Genomic DNA, 20,609 nt, shown 5'->3' with positions numbered 1-20,609 from the left:
CATGGGTCTCGGTCCGAAACATCGACTGTACCTCTTCCTATAGATGCTGCCTAGCCCGCTGTGTTCCACCAGCATTTCATGTGTGTTTAAATCATCGTGTATGCATCTTAAGACTACTGTACCTCTTTCCTCATGATGGTTAAAACAAGGACATGTCCTGGATGCCATCGATGATAGGAAGGCTTGTGTCTTTGATGGACCTTGCTCAGTCTACAACTCTCTGCAGTTTCTTTTGATCCTCTGCATCTTCCCTCCAGAGTTTAATTTCAAGATCAAGGGTCTCCCATTTCAGAATGGGATGAAGAGGGTTGTGAATACTTGGAGTATTCTACTCCTGAGAGCCATGGGAATAGAGTCACTGAATATATTGAAGGCAGAGATGGATTTTGGGGCTAAATGGTGGTGAAAAGGGAGAGTGAAGCTGACACTAAAGACCAGATCAGCTGTGAGCTAACTGAAGGTAGGGCAAGCTAAGTGCACCGTTGGAGAGACAGTGGATATAGAAGTTTATTCAACACAATAAGCAGCTATTTGAGATACTCTCAGAAAAGGAGGCCTGCTTGACACAATATTACATTGCATTTTTACATGCTAAAGATCAAAGGTAACAGCAGGACAACTCTCTCGTTAAAATGCATCCACAATGCTTCCTTTGAATTACATATAGTTTCCAAACACATCTTCCTTCATACCCACACTGACACCCAAAATGAATGTTAATCCCCACTGACTCTAGATTCACACATATGCTGACGTCAAGTGCATGAGTAGTTTGTAATCACACCCAATCTGCAGCACCAGGGAGGCTCTTGTTCAGAGCTGCATTTTAAATTCAATCTACGATCCACATTCAAATCTGAAGATTGTTTGCTACCAAAATTAATACCTGGCATATACTCCAGAATACACCCTAACAGGGCAGAGTCCTGCTCTCCTGAAATATGTCCTTATGAGAAAAACAGATGTTTGAGGGACAACAGATGCAGTAGGTCTAAGATGAGTGGACAGAAGAGTTGATCTAAGGTACACTGGTGTGAAGCACCATGAAGTTGTGACCCAACCTTTTAGAAGCCAGACTCAGATCCAGATGGGAAATTACCTGGGGATACAAGAGATCACTGGCTGTAAAACAATGAATTTGCGTCAAAGTAACTACATGAGACATCTCTAGGGAGACTAAATCCATCAGATTTATTACTTTTGAATATCTTTATTTTACAATAGACACTGCCTCATTATTTACACATCGTGGCCTGCGAAGAATCTAGATAGGAAGTCGGTAGGTTGAGGAGTCTCTGTCTCGTGGAAGTAACGCATGATGTGCGTCCTCTGCTTCCAAACTTTAATCGTTTCTTCAAGATCCATTTTACCCTGGAAATGGAAAAACCAACAGGGCATGAAATTAGGGAGTATGAACGACCAAAGATGGGGTGATAAAGTAAATGGAACTGTGGCTAAATCAGAAGTGTGGACAATGCAAAAGTCCTTTGCAAGTTCCGATACAACAGCAGAAAATTCCAAAAATATTTAGGTCAGGCAAAGGAAGAAGCAGAGTCAGCATTTTACGTTACTAACCTCTCTTAGGAATGGAGAGAGAGTTAGAAATCCAACGTGTTTAACCTCCAGAGAATTTGAGGAGGACATGGGGAACATCTGTGATCAAGTGCAGATGGGAAATCCCCCAACCTGAAACATCAGCTGTTTCTTTTTCCACAGATTCTGCCTGAGCTGCACTTTGTTTTTATTTCTATACAAGTTTAACTTAATCGCTTCAGAATTCCGTTACTCCAGCTATAAATCCCACTGCTTGGTTTCTGTTTATTATTAACCTACAGTTTTACTTTTAATGATATGTGAATCTATCCTACAAGTCTCTATAGGATTTTGCTTTATTATCATCTTAATTACCACTTTATTGGCATGCACATTTATAAAAGAAATAAGCGTCACATAACCATATTACGGCAAAATGTTGGTTGATTGGCTAATTGGACAGCAACTGCTAATGAAAGGGAGGCGAGTGCAAGTGGAGTGGCTGAGCTATAAGGCTTTGGCTTGAGGAGCTTCGGCAAGAAGTTTTTTTAAACTACTAGACTAATTGCTGTGTAGTTGGGACTTAAACAAGGTTACTGAAAATGTGGTTGACAATAAAACTACAACTAATTAAATAAAGCAGGGATGCAGTTGAGGTTGCTGGTGGACCCCAACATAGTTCCTGTTTACAATGTCTGCAGCTTGAGGAACTCGAGCTCTAAATTGATCACCTGGAACCTGAGCTTCAAACACCGTGACACACCATGGAGGGGTGGAGTTACTTGGATACTGTGATTCAGGTGGCAGTCATACCCATTAGATTAACTGTTTCAAATTCTATGGTCAACATCAAGAGGTAGAACTGGAGGAGCCTCAGTCCTCAAGCTTGTCTAACAGGACTGAAATTCTTACTCCGTGTGGGTGAGAGCAGGGTCTGCAGGAAGGATGAGCAACCTAATGGTAGCCTGTGATTCAGGGAGCCATTTGAGAGGGGAGAGGGAAGAGAAATATAGTTGTACTTGGGTATCATACAAGGGATGATTAATAAGTTTGTGGCCTAAGGTAGGAGTCAATTTTAGAAAATCTAGCACATTTATTTTTCAACATAGTCCCCTCCTACAATTGCAAGAGTAACAAGAGGTAGAACAGGCACGTAAGAAAGGTATTGTTACAGTGGTCATGGGTGTACTTCAATATGTAGGTAGACTGTGAAATTCAAGATAAATAACTTCTAGAAGGTCTATCAGAATGCTTTTTGGAACAGCATGTGGTGGATCCCACAAATAAAAAGGCAATTCTGGATTTAATATTATGGAATGAACCAATTTGATTAGGGCACTCAAGGTAAAGGAACCTTTGAGAGGCAGTGTTCACAGCATGATGAATTCCCCCCTGTTCACCTCAGCATTGATCCCTGTGGGCTTTGTTAACTATTTTAACCTTAAGCATAAAATGAGTAAAGAAGTAGGCAAAGCTAAAGGCAAGTGAGCATTTGTCTGACCTGAACCTGGACAGAAATAGTTCAGAGTGAAAAGCTAAAAACAGCTGAGCTTCAAGTGAATCAAAAGAGATTGTACCTTAATCACCAGAATGTCGATAACCCTGGGGTCAGTGACATGGGCGTTTCTCATAAATATCTCCCGCACTTTATCACGTCCTTGTTTGACTGAGATATCCAGATGGAACTTCCGTACTGCAGAGGAGACACAATACCAAACATCAAGCAGTGATCAAATGCTGCAGGATTCCACCACTCTCTCAGAAGGCATAGAAACGACATTTGGCCCAACTGAGCAAAGTCAGAATATAGACTTTTCAAAAGATTCTTTCTATCCGAACACAACCTGAACAGATTTTATTATCCTTTTTTCTGGGACTTGTAGCTGATCATAACTCAGCATACTGAGCAACAGTTCTGGCTTGGTTATTGGTCAACCAGCTCATAACAACTGCAGAGAAAAAATATCATCCCATGGTTTAAGTGTGTCAGTACCAGGCTGTCCTCTCGCTTACAAAGAGTATCTGGCTCTCATTCCCCACGGTCACAAGCTTTAACCACAGCTCTACACGGATCGTGCTTTCAGACGTCAAGCACAGGCTAAGCGTGCTAGGATTGCAGTTCCACTATGTTACAGTTCTGCTAGGATAGGTCACTGGATACGAGGTGATCTGAGACATTGTAAAGCTCTGAAAACTGCAACAGAAATCCTAATCATCATCAGCCAAGGCTTGGCAGGCAGTGTTGCCAACCATCTTCGTACCATTAAGTTTAAGATCTATGCTAGGGACTGACGCACACAATGCAAAGTTCAAAGTAAATTTATTACCCAATTACATATATCACCATGTACAACCCTGAGACTCATTTTCTTGCAGGCATACTCAATAAATCCATAAAATTATACCCGTAATAGAATCAATGAAAGACCAAACCAACTTCAGCATTCCACCAGAGTGGAAAAGACAACAAACTGTGCCAATGCAAAAAGAGAATAATAATAATAAGCAGCAATAAATATCAAGAACATGAGATAAAGAGTCCTTGAAAGTGAATCTATAGGTTGTGAGAACAGTTCAGTGATGAGGCAAGTGAAGTTGTGTGGTTATCCTCTTTAAGAGCCTGATGGTTGACGGGTAATAAGAGTTCCTGAACCTGGTGGTGAATCCTGAGGCTCCTGTACCTTCTTCCTAATGGCAGCCTGGGTAGTGGAGTCCCTGATGATGGATGCTGCTTTCTTGCAAACGGCACTCCATGTAGATGTCCACAATGGTGGGAGGGTTTTTACCTGTGATGGACTGGGCTGTATCCACTACTTTTTATAGGATTTTCCTTTCAAGAGCATTGGCGTTTCCATACCAGGCCGTGATGAAAACAGTCAATATACTCTCCACCACACATCTACAAATGTTTATCAAAGTTTTAGGTGTCACGCCAAATCTTTGCAAATTCCAAAGATAGTAGAGGCACAGCTTTCCTTCCTCATAACTGCACTTCCATGCTGGACACAGGACAGATCCTCTAAAATAATCACACCAAAAAGTTCAAAGATACTGACACTCTCCATCTCTGATATTCCAATAAGGACTGGTGCATGGACCTCTGGTTTCCTCCTGAAGTCCATAATCATCTCCTTGGTCTTGGTCAAAATGACCCATCAGTAAATTAATGAGGAAGTGAGAGAGCCATTTATTTGGTGACAAGTTAAACCAATAATCATCTTCCTTTCCAAGTGAACGCAAGATAACACGAGGCAAAGAACAGATGAGGTCGAAGTCCTGGTTCCTCAGGCAATACCTTGGATCAGATTTGGTGATTATATAATTGATGTTTGAGATCTTGCTGTGCAAAAACTGGCCTTTACATTTCTTCATTAAGATGCAATACAAATGGGAATGTGTAAGTGTGATAAGAGAAGCCAGGGAAGAAGAGGATTTCATGAAAATGTTATCTATCTGTGTGTCTGCAGCCGAAGAAAGGAAACTTCTGGACCTAATCCTGGGCAACAAAGCAGGAAACTTAATGGAAACAACATTATCTGACATAAAGTGGAAAAGGAAATGGAAGCACAAATACACTCAGCTGGGAGGAGGATCTGGCCAGACCCTGGAATCAAAATAAATTGTGCTTCAAGTATTAAACAGTGGAAGCTCAGCTGTTCTGGGAGGCAGAATAACCACCTGCAGGGGGCTTAGGTAGATAAGATGAAATTAGTTTTCTTTTTGTTTTTTTCTTTTCCAATCTTTTTATTGAATTTCATATATAAAAAAAACATTACATAGTATTATATTAAATAGGTTACGAGTACATTAAACTTAAAGTTAAATTAATAACAAGATAACAATATCTTATTAAACTATCAGCAAAAAAAAGATCATATAATAATCAATCTAACCTATATTGATTATACATGAAAGGGATTAAGAATAGTCAACAAAAGAAAAAAATATATAAAAATGCAAGAAAAAATATATATATAAAAAAATAATAAACCTAAACTAAACATGGGCAATAATAATAGTTTATATGTATATGATAGTGTCAAGAACTCCGGAACTCCATACCAGAACAAGAATAAAAAGAGAAAAGGTCTGGAAGCAGCTAAATTAATTCATATGAAAATGTCGAATAAACAGTCCCCAAGTTTCTTCAAATTTAATTGATGAATCGAAAATAGTACTTCTAATTTTTTCTAAACTCAGACAAGAAATAGTTTGAGGGAACCACTGAAATGTCGTAGGAGGATTTACTTCTTTCCAATTTTGTAATATAGACCTTCTGGCCATTAATGTTGCAAAGGCAATCATTCATCTAATTGAAGGGGAAAGTCGACTATCATCCTCATTTGGTATACCAAAAATTGCAGTGATAAAATGAGGTTGTAAATCAATATTCCAAATTGAGGAAATGGTAGCGAATATGTCCTTCCAATAGTTATGTAAGGTAGGACATGACCAAAACATATGGGTCAATGAAGCCACTTCTAAATGACATCTGTCACATTGAGGGTTAACTTGAGAGTAAAATCGAGCAAGCTTATCTTTAGACATATGAGCTCTATGTATGACCTTAATTAAAGCATGTTTAGCACATATAGAAGAAGAATTAACCATTTGTAAAATTTTTCCCCATTTTTCCGTTGATATATTGTATTGAAGTTCTTTTTCCCATTCCTGTTTAATTTTACTCGATACCTCTGGTTGTATCTTCATAATCATATTATAAATAAGAGCCACCAATCCCTTCTGACAGGGATTTAAAGTAAAAATCATATCTGAAAAATCTATCAAAGTTGAAATAGGAAAGGATGGTAAAACTTTATATAAAAAATTTCTAATTTGTAAATATCTAGAAAAATTAGATTTAGGTAACTTAAATTTGTTGGAAAGTTGGTCAAAAGACATCAAACTACCTTCAAAAAAAAAGATCACGAAAACATATTATACCTTTCCTTTTCCATATGCTAAAAGCTTGATCTGTTAAAGAAGGTTTAAAAAAAAATTAAGTAAGATAGGGCTATCAAGAACAAAGTTTTTCAGAGTAAAAAACTTATGAAATTGAAACCAAATTCGTAATGTATGTTTGACAATAGGGTTAGATATCTGTTTATTGAATTTAACTAAATCAGCAGGGAGAGAAGAACCAAGAACAGAGAATAAAGAATATCCTTGTGCATCATTACATTCTAAATTTACCCACTGTGGGCACAATGGTGAGTCTATATCTAGTTTCCAATATATTAAATTTCGAATATTATTCACCCAATAATAAAATCTAAAATTAGGCAAAGCTAAACCACCATCCTTTTTAGATTTCTGTAACTGTCTTTTACTTAATCTGGGATTTTTATTTTGCCACACAAATGAGGAAATTTTTGAATCAATGTTATCAAAAAAAGATTTAGGAATAAAAATTGGTAAGGCTTGAAATAAATATAAAAATTTCGGTAAAATCATCATTTTAATAGCATTGATCCGACCAACTAATGATAAGGATAAAGGAGACCATCTAGTAGTAAGTTGTTGAATTTGATGAAGCATAGGTAAAAAATTCAATCTGAATAAATCTTTATATTTCTTGGTAATTTTTATACCTAAATAGATGAAGTTATCAGTAACAACTTCAAATGGTATCCTGTCATTCAGTAAAGTTTGCGCATTTAAAGGAAATAATTCACTCTTGTCCAAATTTAGTTTGTAACCAGAGAAACTACCAAATTGAACCAACAAGGATAGAATAGCGGGAATAGACCTATCCGGATCAGAAATATATAACAACAAGTCATCAGCATAAAGTGATAACTTGTATAACTTCTCATTACGGGTAATACCAAAAATATTAGGAGATTCACGAATAGCAATGGCTAAAGGTTCTAATGCAATATTAAATAATAAAGGACTTAAGGGACAACCTTGTCTCGTACCACAAGATAATTGAAAAAAAGAGGATCTATAGTTATTCGTAAGAACAGAAGCAACAGGTTTATAATATATTAATTTAATCCATGATATAAAATTAGAGCTAAAATTAAAATTTTTCAAGGCATTAAATAAGTATGTCCATTCAACTCTATCAAAAGCTTTTTCACCATCTAATGAAATAACACATTCTGAGATTGTGGGTGGAGAAGTATAAATTATATTAATCAACAAATCAAATTTTCTAACATTAAAAAAGGAATATCGGTTCCTAATAAAACCAGTTTGATCTCCTGAAATAATCTGTGATAGTATCTTTTCTAACCTAATAGCTAAAATTTTTGTAAGAATCTTAGAGTCTACATTTAATAGCGATATAGGGCGATAAGATGCACATAAAGTAGGATCCTTATCTTTTTTAAGAATTAAAGAAATAGTAGCTTCATAAAAAGACTGGGGTAATCTCTTCTTAATGAATGCATCATTAAAGATTTCACATAACCAAGGGGAAACCAAAGAAGAAAAAGTTTTAAAGAATTCTATAATATAACCATCAGGACCAGGAGCTTTCCCTGAATTCATTGATGAAATAGCCTCTCCTACTTCAGCCATAGAAATAGGAGCATCAAACAAACTTCGATCTTCATCTGTCAGTTTGGGAATATTCAAATTGTTAAAAAAATTATCCATCATAGACAGATCGCCATCAAATTCTGATTGATATAAAGATTTATAAAAATCTTGGAAAGCATTATTGATTTCTTTATGATCAGTAGTCAAATTACCGTCTTGTTTACGAATTTTAATAATTTGTCGCTTAGTCGAAATAGCTTTTAATTGGTTAGCTAACAATTTACCAGTTCGGTCACTATGAATATAAAATTGAGCCCTGGTCTTAATTAATTGATTCTCAATTGAAGAAGATAACAATAAGCTATGTTCCATTTGAAGCTCAACTCTCTTCTTATAAAGTTCTTTGGTAGGAGTCACGGAGTAAATCTTATCAATTTCTTTAATTTTATCCACTAATAAAGCTATATCTAAATATCTTTGTTTTCTTTTACCAGCGGAATATGAGATAATTTGTCCACAGATAAAAGCCTTAAAAGAATCCCAAAGTATTCCTCTGTCAATTTCTTCGGTATAGTTTGTTGAAAAAAATAAGTCAATTTTCTGTTTTATAAAGGTAATAAATTCTGGATCTTGAAGCAAAGTAGCGTTGAGTCTCCAAGATCTAGTATTAATGGAAGAGTCCGAAATCTTGATAGATAACTTCAAAGGTGCATGATCCGAAATGGCAATAGAGTCGTATTTACAATCAGTAACATCTGTTAATAAACGATGATCAATAAGGAAATAATCAATTCTAGAATAACTATGATATACATGTGAAAAAAAACGAAAATTCTTTATCTTTAGGATTCAAAAACCGCCATATTTCAGTAATTCCCGAATCGACCATAAAAGAATTAATAAGTAAAGCTGATCTATTCGGAAGAATTCGAATAGATTTAGATCTATCCATCAAAGGATTCAAACAACAATTGAAATCTCCACCCATTATCAACATATATTCATTTAGATTAGGAAGGGAAGTAAATAAACGGTTAAAAAATTCAGGGCAGTCAAAGTTTGGAGCATAAATATTAACTAAAGCCACTTTTCGATTAAAAAGTGAACCAGTAATCAACAAGAATCTGCCCTGTGGATCAGATATAATTTCATAATGTATAAATGAAATTGAGGGGTCTATAAAAATAGACACACCCCTAATTTTAGCAGTACAATTCGAGTGAAATTGTTGACCCTTCCAGAACCTAAAAAAGCGTTGATTGTCCTCCTTCCTAATATGGGTCTCCTGTACAAAGATAATATTAGCATTTAGTCTATGGAATACTTTAAATTTTTTTTACGTTTAATCGGATGATTTAAACCATTAGTATTCCAAGAAATAAAATTAATAGACTTGTCCATCATGCCAATATTAATTGTATATATCATAAAAGGTTAAAAAGACACATAACCCATAATTCAGGAAGAAGGAATAATGATACAGAAGGAGCAACCGAAGAACATGACTCCTCACCAATATTAATAATTTAAAGTCGGCCCATGAACTAAAAGCAAAAAAATAAAAAGCAAAAGCATGAAAAAAGATCCCTACCCCCTCCCCCAACCCCTTGAAAAAAAGCCAAGCGGCAGGCGCATAAACTAATACTAATATTACCCCCATTTCAAGATGGCAACTCCATGAAAATATAAAAAGAAACTATATAACACCCAGATTAAAGTACAGGGTTGCAAAAATATATATATATATATCAATCAAAATGAAAAAAAGTAATATAGTAAAGCAAAAGATCGTTAATAAAAACGGATAAACATTAAAGTTTGAAAAAGTGTAATATACCTTTAAAAAAAGATTCCATATTCAAATACAAGAAAAATGACGTTTCAGAAGCAAAGACTTATGGGAAGAAGAAACGACAGTTTGAGAAAACCATATTACAAAATATAAATGTAAGTTCAATCTATTAAAAAATTTAATAAAAAGTCATCAAAATAGGATTAAAAAAGGATTCAATAGTCACTACAATATAAAAAAAAGTCCAAAAAATCCAAAACATTTGCAAACAAATAAATGCTTACGGAAAGCAAGGTCTTATGGGAAGAAGAAATGACATCTTAAAAAAAATAAGTCATTATCACAAAATATAAACATGTATATCCAATACAGAGAAAAAAATAAGAAAAAAGACATTATAGAAAAATTTAAAAAGCATCTATAAACCATGATAATAATAAAAAAAAACAGATCTATAGACCAAAGTAAGAAGCTACAACACAGCTTCATAGGTTAAAACCCAAAACGAAATGGCATCTTCTCTCCAAAAATTCTTCAACATAACACATAGTTCAACTTATACTAGAAGATCGATATTCTTCGATGAATTTCTTCGCTTCTTCCGGAGTATTGAAGAAGCGCTGACTGTTGTCACTCAACGTAATTCTGAGATTCGCTGGGTATCTTAAAGCTTGTTTAAGTCCAATCGAATGAATCTCTGCCATCACTGGTTTAAAAGCGATTCTCGCTTTCATTACTTCAAATGAATAATCTTCAACAATACGAAGCTTAAAGTTTCTGTGAGAAATCATACCTTTCTGACGAGCTAATCGGATTAAAAGCTCTTTCTCCCGAGGATAATGGAGGCGAACAATCACAGCTCGTGGCTTGTCACCCGTAGCCGAAAATCTCGCAACTCTGTGGGCACGATCGATAATAGGTTTAGCCTGCAAAGCTTCATCACCGAAAACTTCCCATAATAAGTTAGAGAAAAATTCAGTTAAGTCACCGGACTCAACTTTCTCGGGAAGCCCGATGATTCGCAAATTCTGTCTGCGAGATCGGTTTTCAAGATCGGTAATTTTAAACTTATACTGATCACCTGTTCTAGCAGTCGACAGTACCTTCTTCTCCAACGTTTCAATTGTACGTATTTTTTCACAAATTAACTTCTCAAGAGTCATGATCTTGTCTTCATGCCGTTGAATATCCGATGCCTGCGATTGAAGCTTGGTATCAAGCGATCTAACAACTCCTTCAAGTTCAGACATTTTCGTGGTAAGTTTATTTTCCAAACTTGCCAGTTTACTTTCCAAATTTACCGCTTTACTTTCCAATTTACTTTCCAAACTTGCAAGCTTAGTATCCAGATTAGAAATTGCATCGAGAGATAAAGGGTCTTTAGATGATTTCTTAGCTGTAGCCATTTTAAGTTTAGAAAGATTAGATCAAATATTGTTTTAGAAAAAAAAAGTAAATCGTAAGTAACAACCCATATGATTAAGTACGAAAAGGTTTGATTAAAGGGTGATTATAGTTGAAAAGATGAAGAGTGCCTAAAAGGCAGATGTCTACGTTGCCATCTTGAAACTCCGCCCCCTCTGAAATTAGTTTTATATGTCACAGGTACATTGAAACATACAGTGAAATGCGTTGTTTGTGTCAAATTGAATCAGCAAGGATTGTCCTGGGCAGCCCTCTTTTGGCGCCAAAATAGCACGCCAAGTATGTAGCATAGGGAGTTGCATCGATATTTCCAGCACTTGAGCTCTGGAATGACTGAAGATAGAGAATAAAATGATAAGAAAAAAACGTTGATGGTAATTTGTTCCACGATAGTGCAGAAAGCCCCGAGGTTATCAGGGAAAATGAGGCGAGTCAGATAGGTCATGATTCAGTTGAATGGCAGAGTAGGGTTGTACAACTGGCTACTGCAGCTAGCTGTTAAGTATTTAAAAATGTGTGCACCTCTCAGTGCTCAGGATGTGCCCCCAAGAATGAGATCAATGCTGTAAATGGTAGGTCTAACAATTTATGGTTCTGAGGGGGAGATGCATTTCCGAGGGCACTGATGTCGCGGGGGGAGATAGGTTTCCGAGGGCACTGATGTCGCGGGGGGAGATAGGTTTCCGAGGGCACTGATGTCGCGGGGGGAGATAGGTTTCCGAGGGCACTGATGTCGCGGGGGGAGATAGGTTTCCGAGGGCACTGATGTCGCGGGGGGAGATAGGTTTCCGAGGGCACTGATGTTGCGGGGGGAGATATGTTTCCGATAGTACTTTGAGTTGCAGAGCTCCAGCAAATCCCCACCTTCTGTCTGTGCTCTTGCAGCAATGAATCTCACACACACAGCTCTGAGAAGAGGCTCAGGGGTGCACGTGGACAATCAGTGCAGGCCGCTGCAGGGGACCAACAGCACTCGCTCCACAGGCAGATAGGTTACCCGGAGCCTACAGCCTTTCCGATGGACATGAGGGAAGCCAGGTGCTCCCTGCTGTTTGGCAGCACAGCAACCGCCTCACCGCTCCAGCAACTTGGATTCAGACCCAACCTCCGATGAGTTTGCATGCTCCTCCTGTGCCCATGTGGCCTTTTCCAGCCTCCCAGCTCCAGGGACGGGTTTCCTCATGTCTGAGGAGGAAATTGAAGAGGTGGGGTGGGGGGGGTGGGGGAGAGAGTACCGCAAGGTGATGGGTGAAACCTGAAGGGGGAGGATGAAGTAAAAAGATGGGAAGTTGATTGGTGAGAGAGATACAAGGGGGTGAGTCTGATAGGAGAGGACAGAAGGCCATGGAAAAAAGAAAAGGATGAGCACCACCAGAGGGAGGTGATCGGCAGGTAAGCATTACACTGTTTATTACGTGCATAGTATATACACATTATTTGTTACTTTATTTGAGGCATTATTACATTGTGTGTGAATTACATCCACTGTCTTGCACACCTTGGTTTGGAGGAACATTGTTTCATTTGGTGGTATACGCATATATGGTTGAATGACAATAAACTGAATTTGACTGTGAAGAGGATTTATCGCAGTAGAGATGTCTTGCTCCAACTTTATGGGATGTTCCTGCGATCACATCTGGAACATCCCGACTCAGCTTACAAACACCCATCTTTTGCACAGCCTATACTGATAAACAATCAGACAGTAGCTGCTACGGGAAACCTCAGCGACGTGGGAACTCCATTCACGGCAGTATTTCCGATTTGTGATTTGTGAACTGATTAAGTTATGAATGGTTCAAATGAACAAAACCCTGCAGGAACCTAGAGAGGACCTGTATACTTCTATACTGCTCAGGAGTACAATAACCCTCAAGATCAATTCTGATAATGACCATAAGACATAGGAGTAACATTGCTAATACAATGAGAATTAACCCTCAGATTCTAAAATCTTAGGGTCTGACAGGGGATGAAGCTTCTGCTAGCTGAGCTGTCTAGAACCAGACTCAAAACCAGAGGTTTGCCATGCAGGGCTGGGACGAGAGGAAATTTCTTACCCAGAGTCTAGAAATCTTCTGAAATCTCTGCCCAAGAAAACTCAGTAATTGTACATTCAATACAGACTTGGTTTTACAAAGAGATTATTGGAATTAAGATATCACCAAGACCCTATATAACCCTATAGACCCTATATAACAGTAGCATAACCTCCTGATTGACAAACAGTTTGCTGGAAGAAGTTAGTGGGTTGAGCAATATCTGAGGGAGGACAGGAATTGTCAATGTTTTGGATCTAAATCATGAAGGAGGACTTCAATTCCTCTCTGCTCATTGACTGCTTCCAACAGATTGTTCATTGCCCCAAAATCCAGTATCCACAGTCTGCATAACCTCTCTGGTTTTACAATGAATCACACCATAAGATATGGGAGCAGTTTCAGGCCATCACATCTATTGAGTCTGTTCCACCATTCGGTCATGTTTGTTTTTTTAAAAGTCCATTCTCTGACCTTCTTAACCCCCTTTACCAATCATAAACCTATCTAATTTCTACCCAGCCATTTTGCCTACAAAGCCTCTCCACCCTCTGACAATCCCAGTGAGACTAAAAGCTAAAGGAAGTGTTAGTACTCCGTTAATATTCCTTTCCAATTACTCGCTGTGCCTGTAGACTTGCTTCCTACTTATATTTTTATGCTTAAATTCCAGGACGTCACTAGCCAGTATTAACCTTCCCTGGGGCATCTCCTACCAAAAGACCGGGTAGTCAGTGACCACATTGGGGCTCTCCCCTCAACCACTCCCAGATCCCGGCGATAGAGCCAGGCAGTCTAGGCCGCGGTTCCCCGGACTCGCAGCCAGGCAACCGGCCGCCCGCCGACCTTGACCCGACCCCCGTGCACACTGCAGCGCCGCTCCTTACTGGTGTTGGGCACCTCTCGGTACCATGCCCGGTACAACTCCCGCACCCGCCGCCTGGCTTCGCTCTGGTCCCGGGACAGGAACGGCTTCACCACCTTTCCCGAAGCCGCAACGGCGCGGCCGGCCGCCGCCATTATTTCACTCAAGCGCAATGTCCGCCGCCGGAGGGAGGCCACTGGAAGGTTATTGGTGCGTACCTCATGAGAACAGGGTAAAGTTTTCACATCTTTGTACTGATTGGTAAATATTTACATCAATCATGTGTCATCTGCACCCTTCTTTGCACTAATTGGTGGATATTTGACTTCGAGTTCTGCCGCTGCTGAGAGTCATTTCCCCTTCATTTATTGGTTAATATTTACATCAATCACAAGCGCCGGGGTTAACAGAGTTATTATTTAAAGAGGTACAGTGCAGGCGGGTAAGCAATAAAAATAGATTAAATTTTTTAGCCAGAGAGTAGTAAATCTGTGAAATGCTCTGTCACAGATTGCGGGTATATTTAAAGAGGAAGTTGACCGTTTCCTAATAAGTCAGGGCGTCAAAGGATAAAGCCAGAAAGGGTTGAGTGGGATCCAGGATCAGCCATGATGGAATGGAAGAGCAGATTCAATGGGCTGAATGGCCTAATTCTGCTCCTGTCTTATGGTCTTAATATATTTTTGAACCAATTGAACAATCTGCCACTGCTGCGATCTCCTGGGGGTGGGAGGGTGGGGCATGGTTGAGATTCTCTATTGATCCCTAATGGTGGAACTTGAACCTATGGTTGGCTCCATTGCTCCGAGCCAATGAAAGTATCAAGCAAGGTTGAAATTGTTGAGGACGAGCGGTAAACAAACAGTCTGCCTGGGATTGACCGGTCTCTCGAGCTTCTACCCACAGGTGGAAGATGCAGAAGCCTTGGGTCCCAAGCCGTCGAGTTCAGAAACAGCTGATGCCTGTGGAATTCTCTGCCCAATGAAGCAGTGGAGGCCACCTCAGTAAATATGTTTAAGACAAGGTTGGATAGATTTTTGCATAGTAGGGGAATTAAGGGTTATGGGGAAAAGGCAGGTAGGTGGGAGATGAGTCCGTGGCCAGAACAGCCATGATCTTATTGAATGGCGGAGCAGGCTCGATGGGCCAGATGGCCGACTCCTGATCCTATTTCTTACGTTCTTATGCAACCATTGGGCCACCTCAGCGCAGAACACATTCCACAATTGTGGACTCCGCAGTTCATGTTCCTTGTGCATTTTGTCAACTACTTCTTCCTTTACTATTTGCGTGAGTTGATCGGGCCGCCTCAGCGCTGAACTGACCCTGCAGCTGTGGCCCGTGGCCATCGGCACAGAGCCGAGGATTCACTGTTGGAACGTCTGCAGTTAATGCCACTTGTTGACTTCCTATTGTTCGCGTGATGTGTTCAGTTTTTCCCCCACACATTGGCTATTTGATGGTCTTGTCGTGTGGGGTTTTTCTCTGGATGGGTTCTATTGGGCTTCTTTCTTTTGTGACTGCCTGCAAGAAGACGAATCTCAGGGTTGTACACTGTAAATATACTTCGATAATAAACATACTTTCAACGTGTGTAGAGCAGTGCAGAAGCGGTCTAAAAACATGGCCTATAAGAGCACTTGTCGCTTCAAAACCCCTTTCACCTCAGCATAGCTCTGTCAGAAAAGTGGCAAGTGCTCCAGGCACAGGAAGGTTCCACCCACTGAAACACAGTAGATGACCTGCTGTCACTGGTGCCAGTTGAGAGTTCAGTTATCGGATTGGGGATGCAGTGAGAGCACAAAACACATACACACATACTCCCTGCCCTGCCACCCATCTTACTTTGGGCTGTCAACTCCATCTGAAACAGCAGATGAAGTGAACATCTCTTCCCAGGGCAGTGCACTCCATTTGGTGCCACGTCTGAACGTTACATGCAACCTTCATTCCGCAAGCACAACTTTTAACTATTGTTGCCGTGTGACATTTTTATTTACCTTTTTGAGTGAAGTACCATTTCCAACAAGGCCTGTTCAGAAATAACTCCCCAAAACCCGTTTTGTCTGCAGTCTAAGAAACCACTGGGCTATTAAAACAAATTGTCAACTTATCTTTCTTTGAATGCTTTTATTTATTATTTATAAGAATCTTGCAGATGGGACAAAAGGCTAATCGGGCAGAGAGCCTGGGCTGGAGGTTTCCTGTATAAAACTCTGCATTGGGTAATTCTTCAGCTCCTCACTCAGTCGCTTCTCTTCTTTGATGAGGAGTCTCCAGATCTTCTTAAGATCTTCCATTGCTTGGAGGTTGCGGGCCAGCTCTCCCTCCTGAATTATGATCCTGCAATAAACAGCAGTCCCTGATGGTCTCCGCTGTAAAAGCAGCCACTCTCCTCTCCCCAGTCACACCAGCAAAGCCCCAAAAACACTCCCCAACGTCCCTCCGTAGAAATGCAGCATCAGGACCAGTGGGGATTGATCGACCAGGCCCATTTTACATCAGCAGAGGGTCATTCAGCCAGACCCAAACCTACTCCCACCCATCTGTATACATCCCAGTCTGGGACAGGGCAATTGTAGTTCAACACACACAGCTATTAACAGCCTGTGAATAGGAATCAGAATAGTGTTTAATCTGATCGTGTCTCCACTGTCGTGATGAGGCCACACTCAGGTTGGAGGAACACCTTATATTCCATCTGGGTAGCCACCAAACCAATGGCATGAACATTGATTTTCTCAAATTTCCGGTAAATCCCCCACTTCACCATTCCCATTCCCCTTTCCCTCTCTCCTTGCCTGTCCATTGCGTCTGGAACTCCTCTCCCCCTTTTCTTTCTTCCATGGCTTCGCCTATCAGATTCCCCCTTCTCCAGCCCTGTATCTCTCTCACCAATCAACTGCCCAGCTCTTTACTTCACCCCTCCCTCTCCCAGTTTCACCTACCACCTGCTACCTTCTGCTTCTTCCTCTCCTCCCCCACCTCTCCTCTTTTTCTCCTCCGGTCCTGCTGAAGGGTCTCAGCCCGAAACGTCAACTGTTCACTCTTTTCCATAGATGCCGCCCGGACTGCTGAGTTGCTCCAGCATTTTGTGCATGTTGCTTAGGTATAACATGAGCCTGGGCCAAGGGATAGACAAGACATTGTGAGGGGACTCAGAGAGCCCCCCCTCAATCCTGGGATTCACTGACCCCCACACACATCTCGGAGAGCTTTGTCTTTGCCCACCAGCTGGACGTGAGGGCCTCCGCTCCTGTATCCTGCTGCGGCAGCAGGTGATGGTGGGGGGGGGGGGGGGTTGGTTTGCAACGGATGCCTCGCCGCAACAGCAAGGATGGTCGCTTTGTGACTGCCCCAGCTGTGAGCCAGACACCGTGTACCTCTGTTTGTCGGCAGACTGGCTGGCCCACTCCAGCACGTCGAGGAGATGATTGCGGTACTTCCTGAGGGCCATGGCCTCCGCTAGATCCTGCTTCAGGCGGGTGCTCGGGTCCCAGTTAAGTGGCAGTATCTGATCCTGCAGGCTCCGATAGTAGCTATACCTTTTCCTAAACACAGAGCGGAGGGCTGAGCAGTGCACGGCACAGAGGACAGTGAGGAAGTGGGGGGGGGGGGGGGTTGGATGGGGAGAGGAGCTACAAAGGAGTGGGGGCAGTGGGAGGGGCGAAGGGCTTGGGGAAAAGGAGAGGGTGTGTAGTAGATATCCCCAAAACATTTTGTCTCCAATTCAAACATCTCCAACACCCCACCCGCTCTCCCCACTACAACACTGGCCTTGTAGCACCACCTGGCCCTTCTCCAACGTCACCCCGCTAACTTACCATCCACATCCCATTGCTCTTAGGAGCAGAATTAGGCCATTCAGTCCATCGAGGATACACGCCTATTCAATTGCAGCCAATTCTTTTTTCCTTATCTTTCCATTCTCCCTGTGACTCTCTTGATACCCTTTCCCATTTCTCTAGCCAGGTCACTCGACAATCCTCCCCAGTAACCGTCCTCATTTCTGGCCTCACTGAGCTATCTCTCGACCCTTATAGAGCCCAGTTCCACCTTCTGAGAAATCTCCCTCCCTCTTCCCCCAACCAAACTTATAGTAATCTCCCAATAGGTCTCTGCAGTTTTTGACTACATTAAAAAATGTTTTTTTTTTAAAAAGTTCCTCTCAGTTAGGGGGAAAGAGAGCAAATGTCCACCAACAGTGAGGTTATAAAATGAAGCCATTTTGTTTTGGTGCTATGGGCCTAGGATTCCTGGCCTTCTCACAAGTAGCACTGCGGGACGTTTGAGTGAAAGATGGCACCTCTGCCTCGGTCTGGGCAATCGGCTCTTTGACCAATAAAACTTCACCCTGCCGCTTTGTCCATTACCTGTTCATCTCCAGGACCCCCAGCGGCATTTTCAAATCCAGATGTGCTATGGCTTCGAACTCTGCCACCCATTCATTGAGCCAGTTGGTTGCCCAGCCCCAGTAAGCCACCAGCGTCCTGAAGCACAGCACCCTCCCCAGGAAGGCCAACAAGCAGCGGCAACACTTCAACATCAGCCGGACAGAGGGAATGGCCCTCAGCCTCTCACAACTCCTGGTAGTCCACGAATAAAACGCCTCGTCCACTGCCAGGCCTAGCTGGTCGATCTTCTGAAGCTGCTCCAGCATCTTGCCCCATCCCACCGCGCCAGGGGCGGCCTCTGCTCTGGTTCCACCGAGTCCCGCCTACCCCCTTCCCCTTGTGCCCACACCCAGCCGCCCAAAGGTGCCAACGGGAACCAGCTGACACTCACAGCTGCCTTCATCCAAGTCAGCACACACGGTTTGCTTTCAAAAGAGAAGATTCTAGAATGGAATGGTACAAACATAGAAGGCAGGTCAAAGGAGAAAGCAGAGGTTCTAGAGAAGCAGAGTGGTGCTCTGGAACCGAAAGGGGCAGGCTGTGCATGGGCTGCAACAGCAGGAGATAGAGGGTTCAATAGCAGAATGGCCATCACCTGCTTAGTATATATCATAAAAACCTCCATGGATTCTGTTTCTTTCTGCCTCAGTAAAGCAACTAGCATAACTAAGAACCCAACCAACCTGAATATTCTCTCTTCTCCCATCGAGCAGAAGATACAAACGCCTGAAAGCACGTAACATCAGGAGCAAGGAGAGATTCTGTGCTGCTGTTAACAGACTCTCGATTGAATGGACCTCTTTTCCAACAAAATGGGCTCTCGACCTCACAATCAACCTCATTATAATCTTGCACTTGCTTTACCTGCACTGTACTTCTCCTGTAGCCTGTACACTTGTTATTGTTTTAACCTTGTTCTACCTCATTGCATTGTGATCTGTATGAATAGTCCACAAGACAAGCTTTTCACTCTCTCAGTACATGTAACAAACCAATGCCAATGTGGAACAGGAAGGGTTAATGGGAACAGCACATGGGCAAAGAAATATATTTCAGTAGCAGCACATTTTCAAAGGTATGATTTAATGTCGGAGAAATGTATACAATATACATCCTGAAATGCTTTTTCTTTGCAGCCAGCCATCCACAAAAACAAGAATGCCCCCAAAGAAAGAACGACAGTTAAATGTTAGAACCCCAAAGTCCCCCCAACTCCCCCCTCCCGCGAGTAAGTGGCAGCGAGCAACAATCCCCCTCCCCCCCAGACAAAAATAATTGCATCACTACTGAGCACTCGTATGAGCAAAGCAAGACTTGCAGTTACCCCAAAGACTACGTTGTTTACCCAGCATTCAACATGTAGTATTCGACATACTACAGTCTCTCTCTCTCTCTCTCCATTTTCACACAGACTAGTTTACCCTTTCCAGAACACAGAATTAGACTTTTGGGTCTGCTCTGCCATTCCAGGTTGAGGGCTCCTCTCAACCCCATTCTCCTGTCTTCTCCCATAATCCTTGATGTCCTGACTGATGAAGAACCTATCAACCTCCACTTTAAATATTCTCAATGACCTGGGCCCTACAATGGTCTGTGGCAATGAATTCCTGATTCGTTGCTCTCTGGCTGAAGATATTCTTCACCTCTGTTCTAAATGGACATCTCTCTATTCTGAGGCTGTGTCCTCTGGTCCTAGCCTCACCCACTATAGGAAACATTCTCTGCAGGTCCACTTTATCTAGGCCTTTCAACAGGTTTCAGTAAGAACCCCCACCGCGCCATTCTTCTTAAAATTACAGCAAGTACTGTCCCAGAGCTATCGAATGCTCTGTGTACATTTACCCTATCGTTCCCAGAATCTACTCCGGACCCTCTCCAATGCCAGCAGTCTTCTTAGATAAACAGCTCACAATACTCCAAGTGTGGTCTGACCAATGCCTTATAAAGCCTCAGCATTGCACCCATTCTAGCCAATCGAATTGAATGCTAACATTGCATCTGCCTCCTTTACCACTGACTCAACCTGTAAGTTAACTTTTAAAGAATCCCGCACGAAGACTCTCAAGTCC

The 20,609-nt window shown here is 41.4% G+C and overlaps 1 protein-coding gene across 1 annotated transcript; it reads right to left on the bottom strand.

Moving 5' to 3' along the window:
* Positions 1-1,168: 1,168 nt before the first annotated feature.
* Positions 1,169-14,353, bottom strand: ndufa6 (NADH:ubiquinone oxidoreductase subunit A6). Its single transcript, XM_059953784.1, has 3 exons — positions 14,169-14,353; positions 3,111-3,226; positions 1,169-1,371 (listed from the first exon to the last, which is right to left on the bottom strand). The coding sequence occupies exons 1-3, from the start codon at positions 14,299-14,301 to the stop codon at positions 1,240-1,242; spliced, it is 381 nt and encodes a 126-aa protein (XP_059809767.1). The 5' UTR covers positions 14,302-14,353; the 3' UTR covers positions 1,169-1,239.
* Positions 14,354-20,609: the final 6,256 nt, after the last annotated feature.

This window comes from Hypanus sabinus, chromosome 29 (genome assembly GCF_030144855.1).
Source record: "Hypanus sabinus isolate sHypSab1 chromosome 29, sHypSab1.hap1, whole genome shotgun sequence".
In the NCBI taxonomy this organism is placed as follows: Eukaryota; Metazoa; Chordata; class Chondrichthyes; order Myliobatiformes; family Dasyatidae; genus Hypanus; species Hypanus sabinus.
This window is presented reverse-complemented; position numbering and strand designations above follow the sequence as displayed.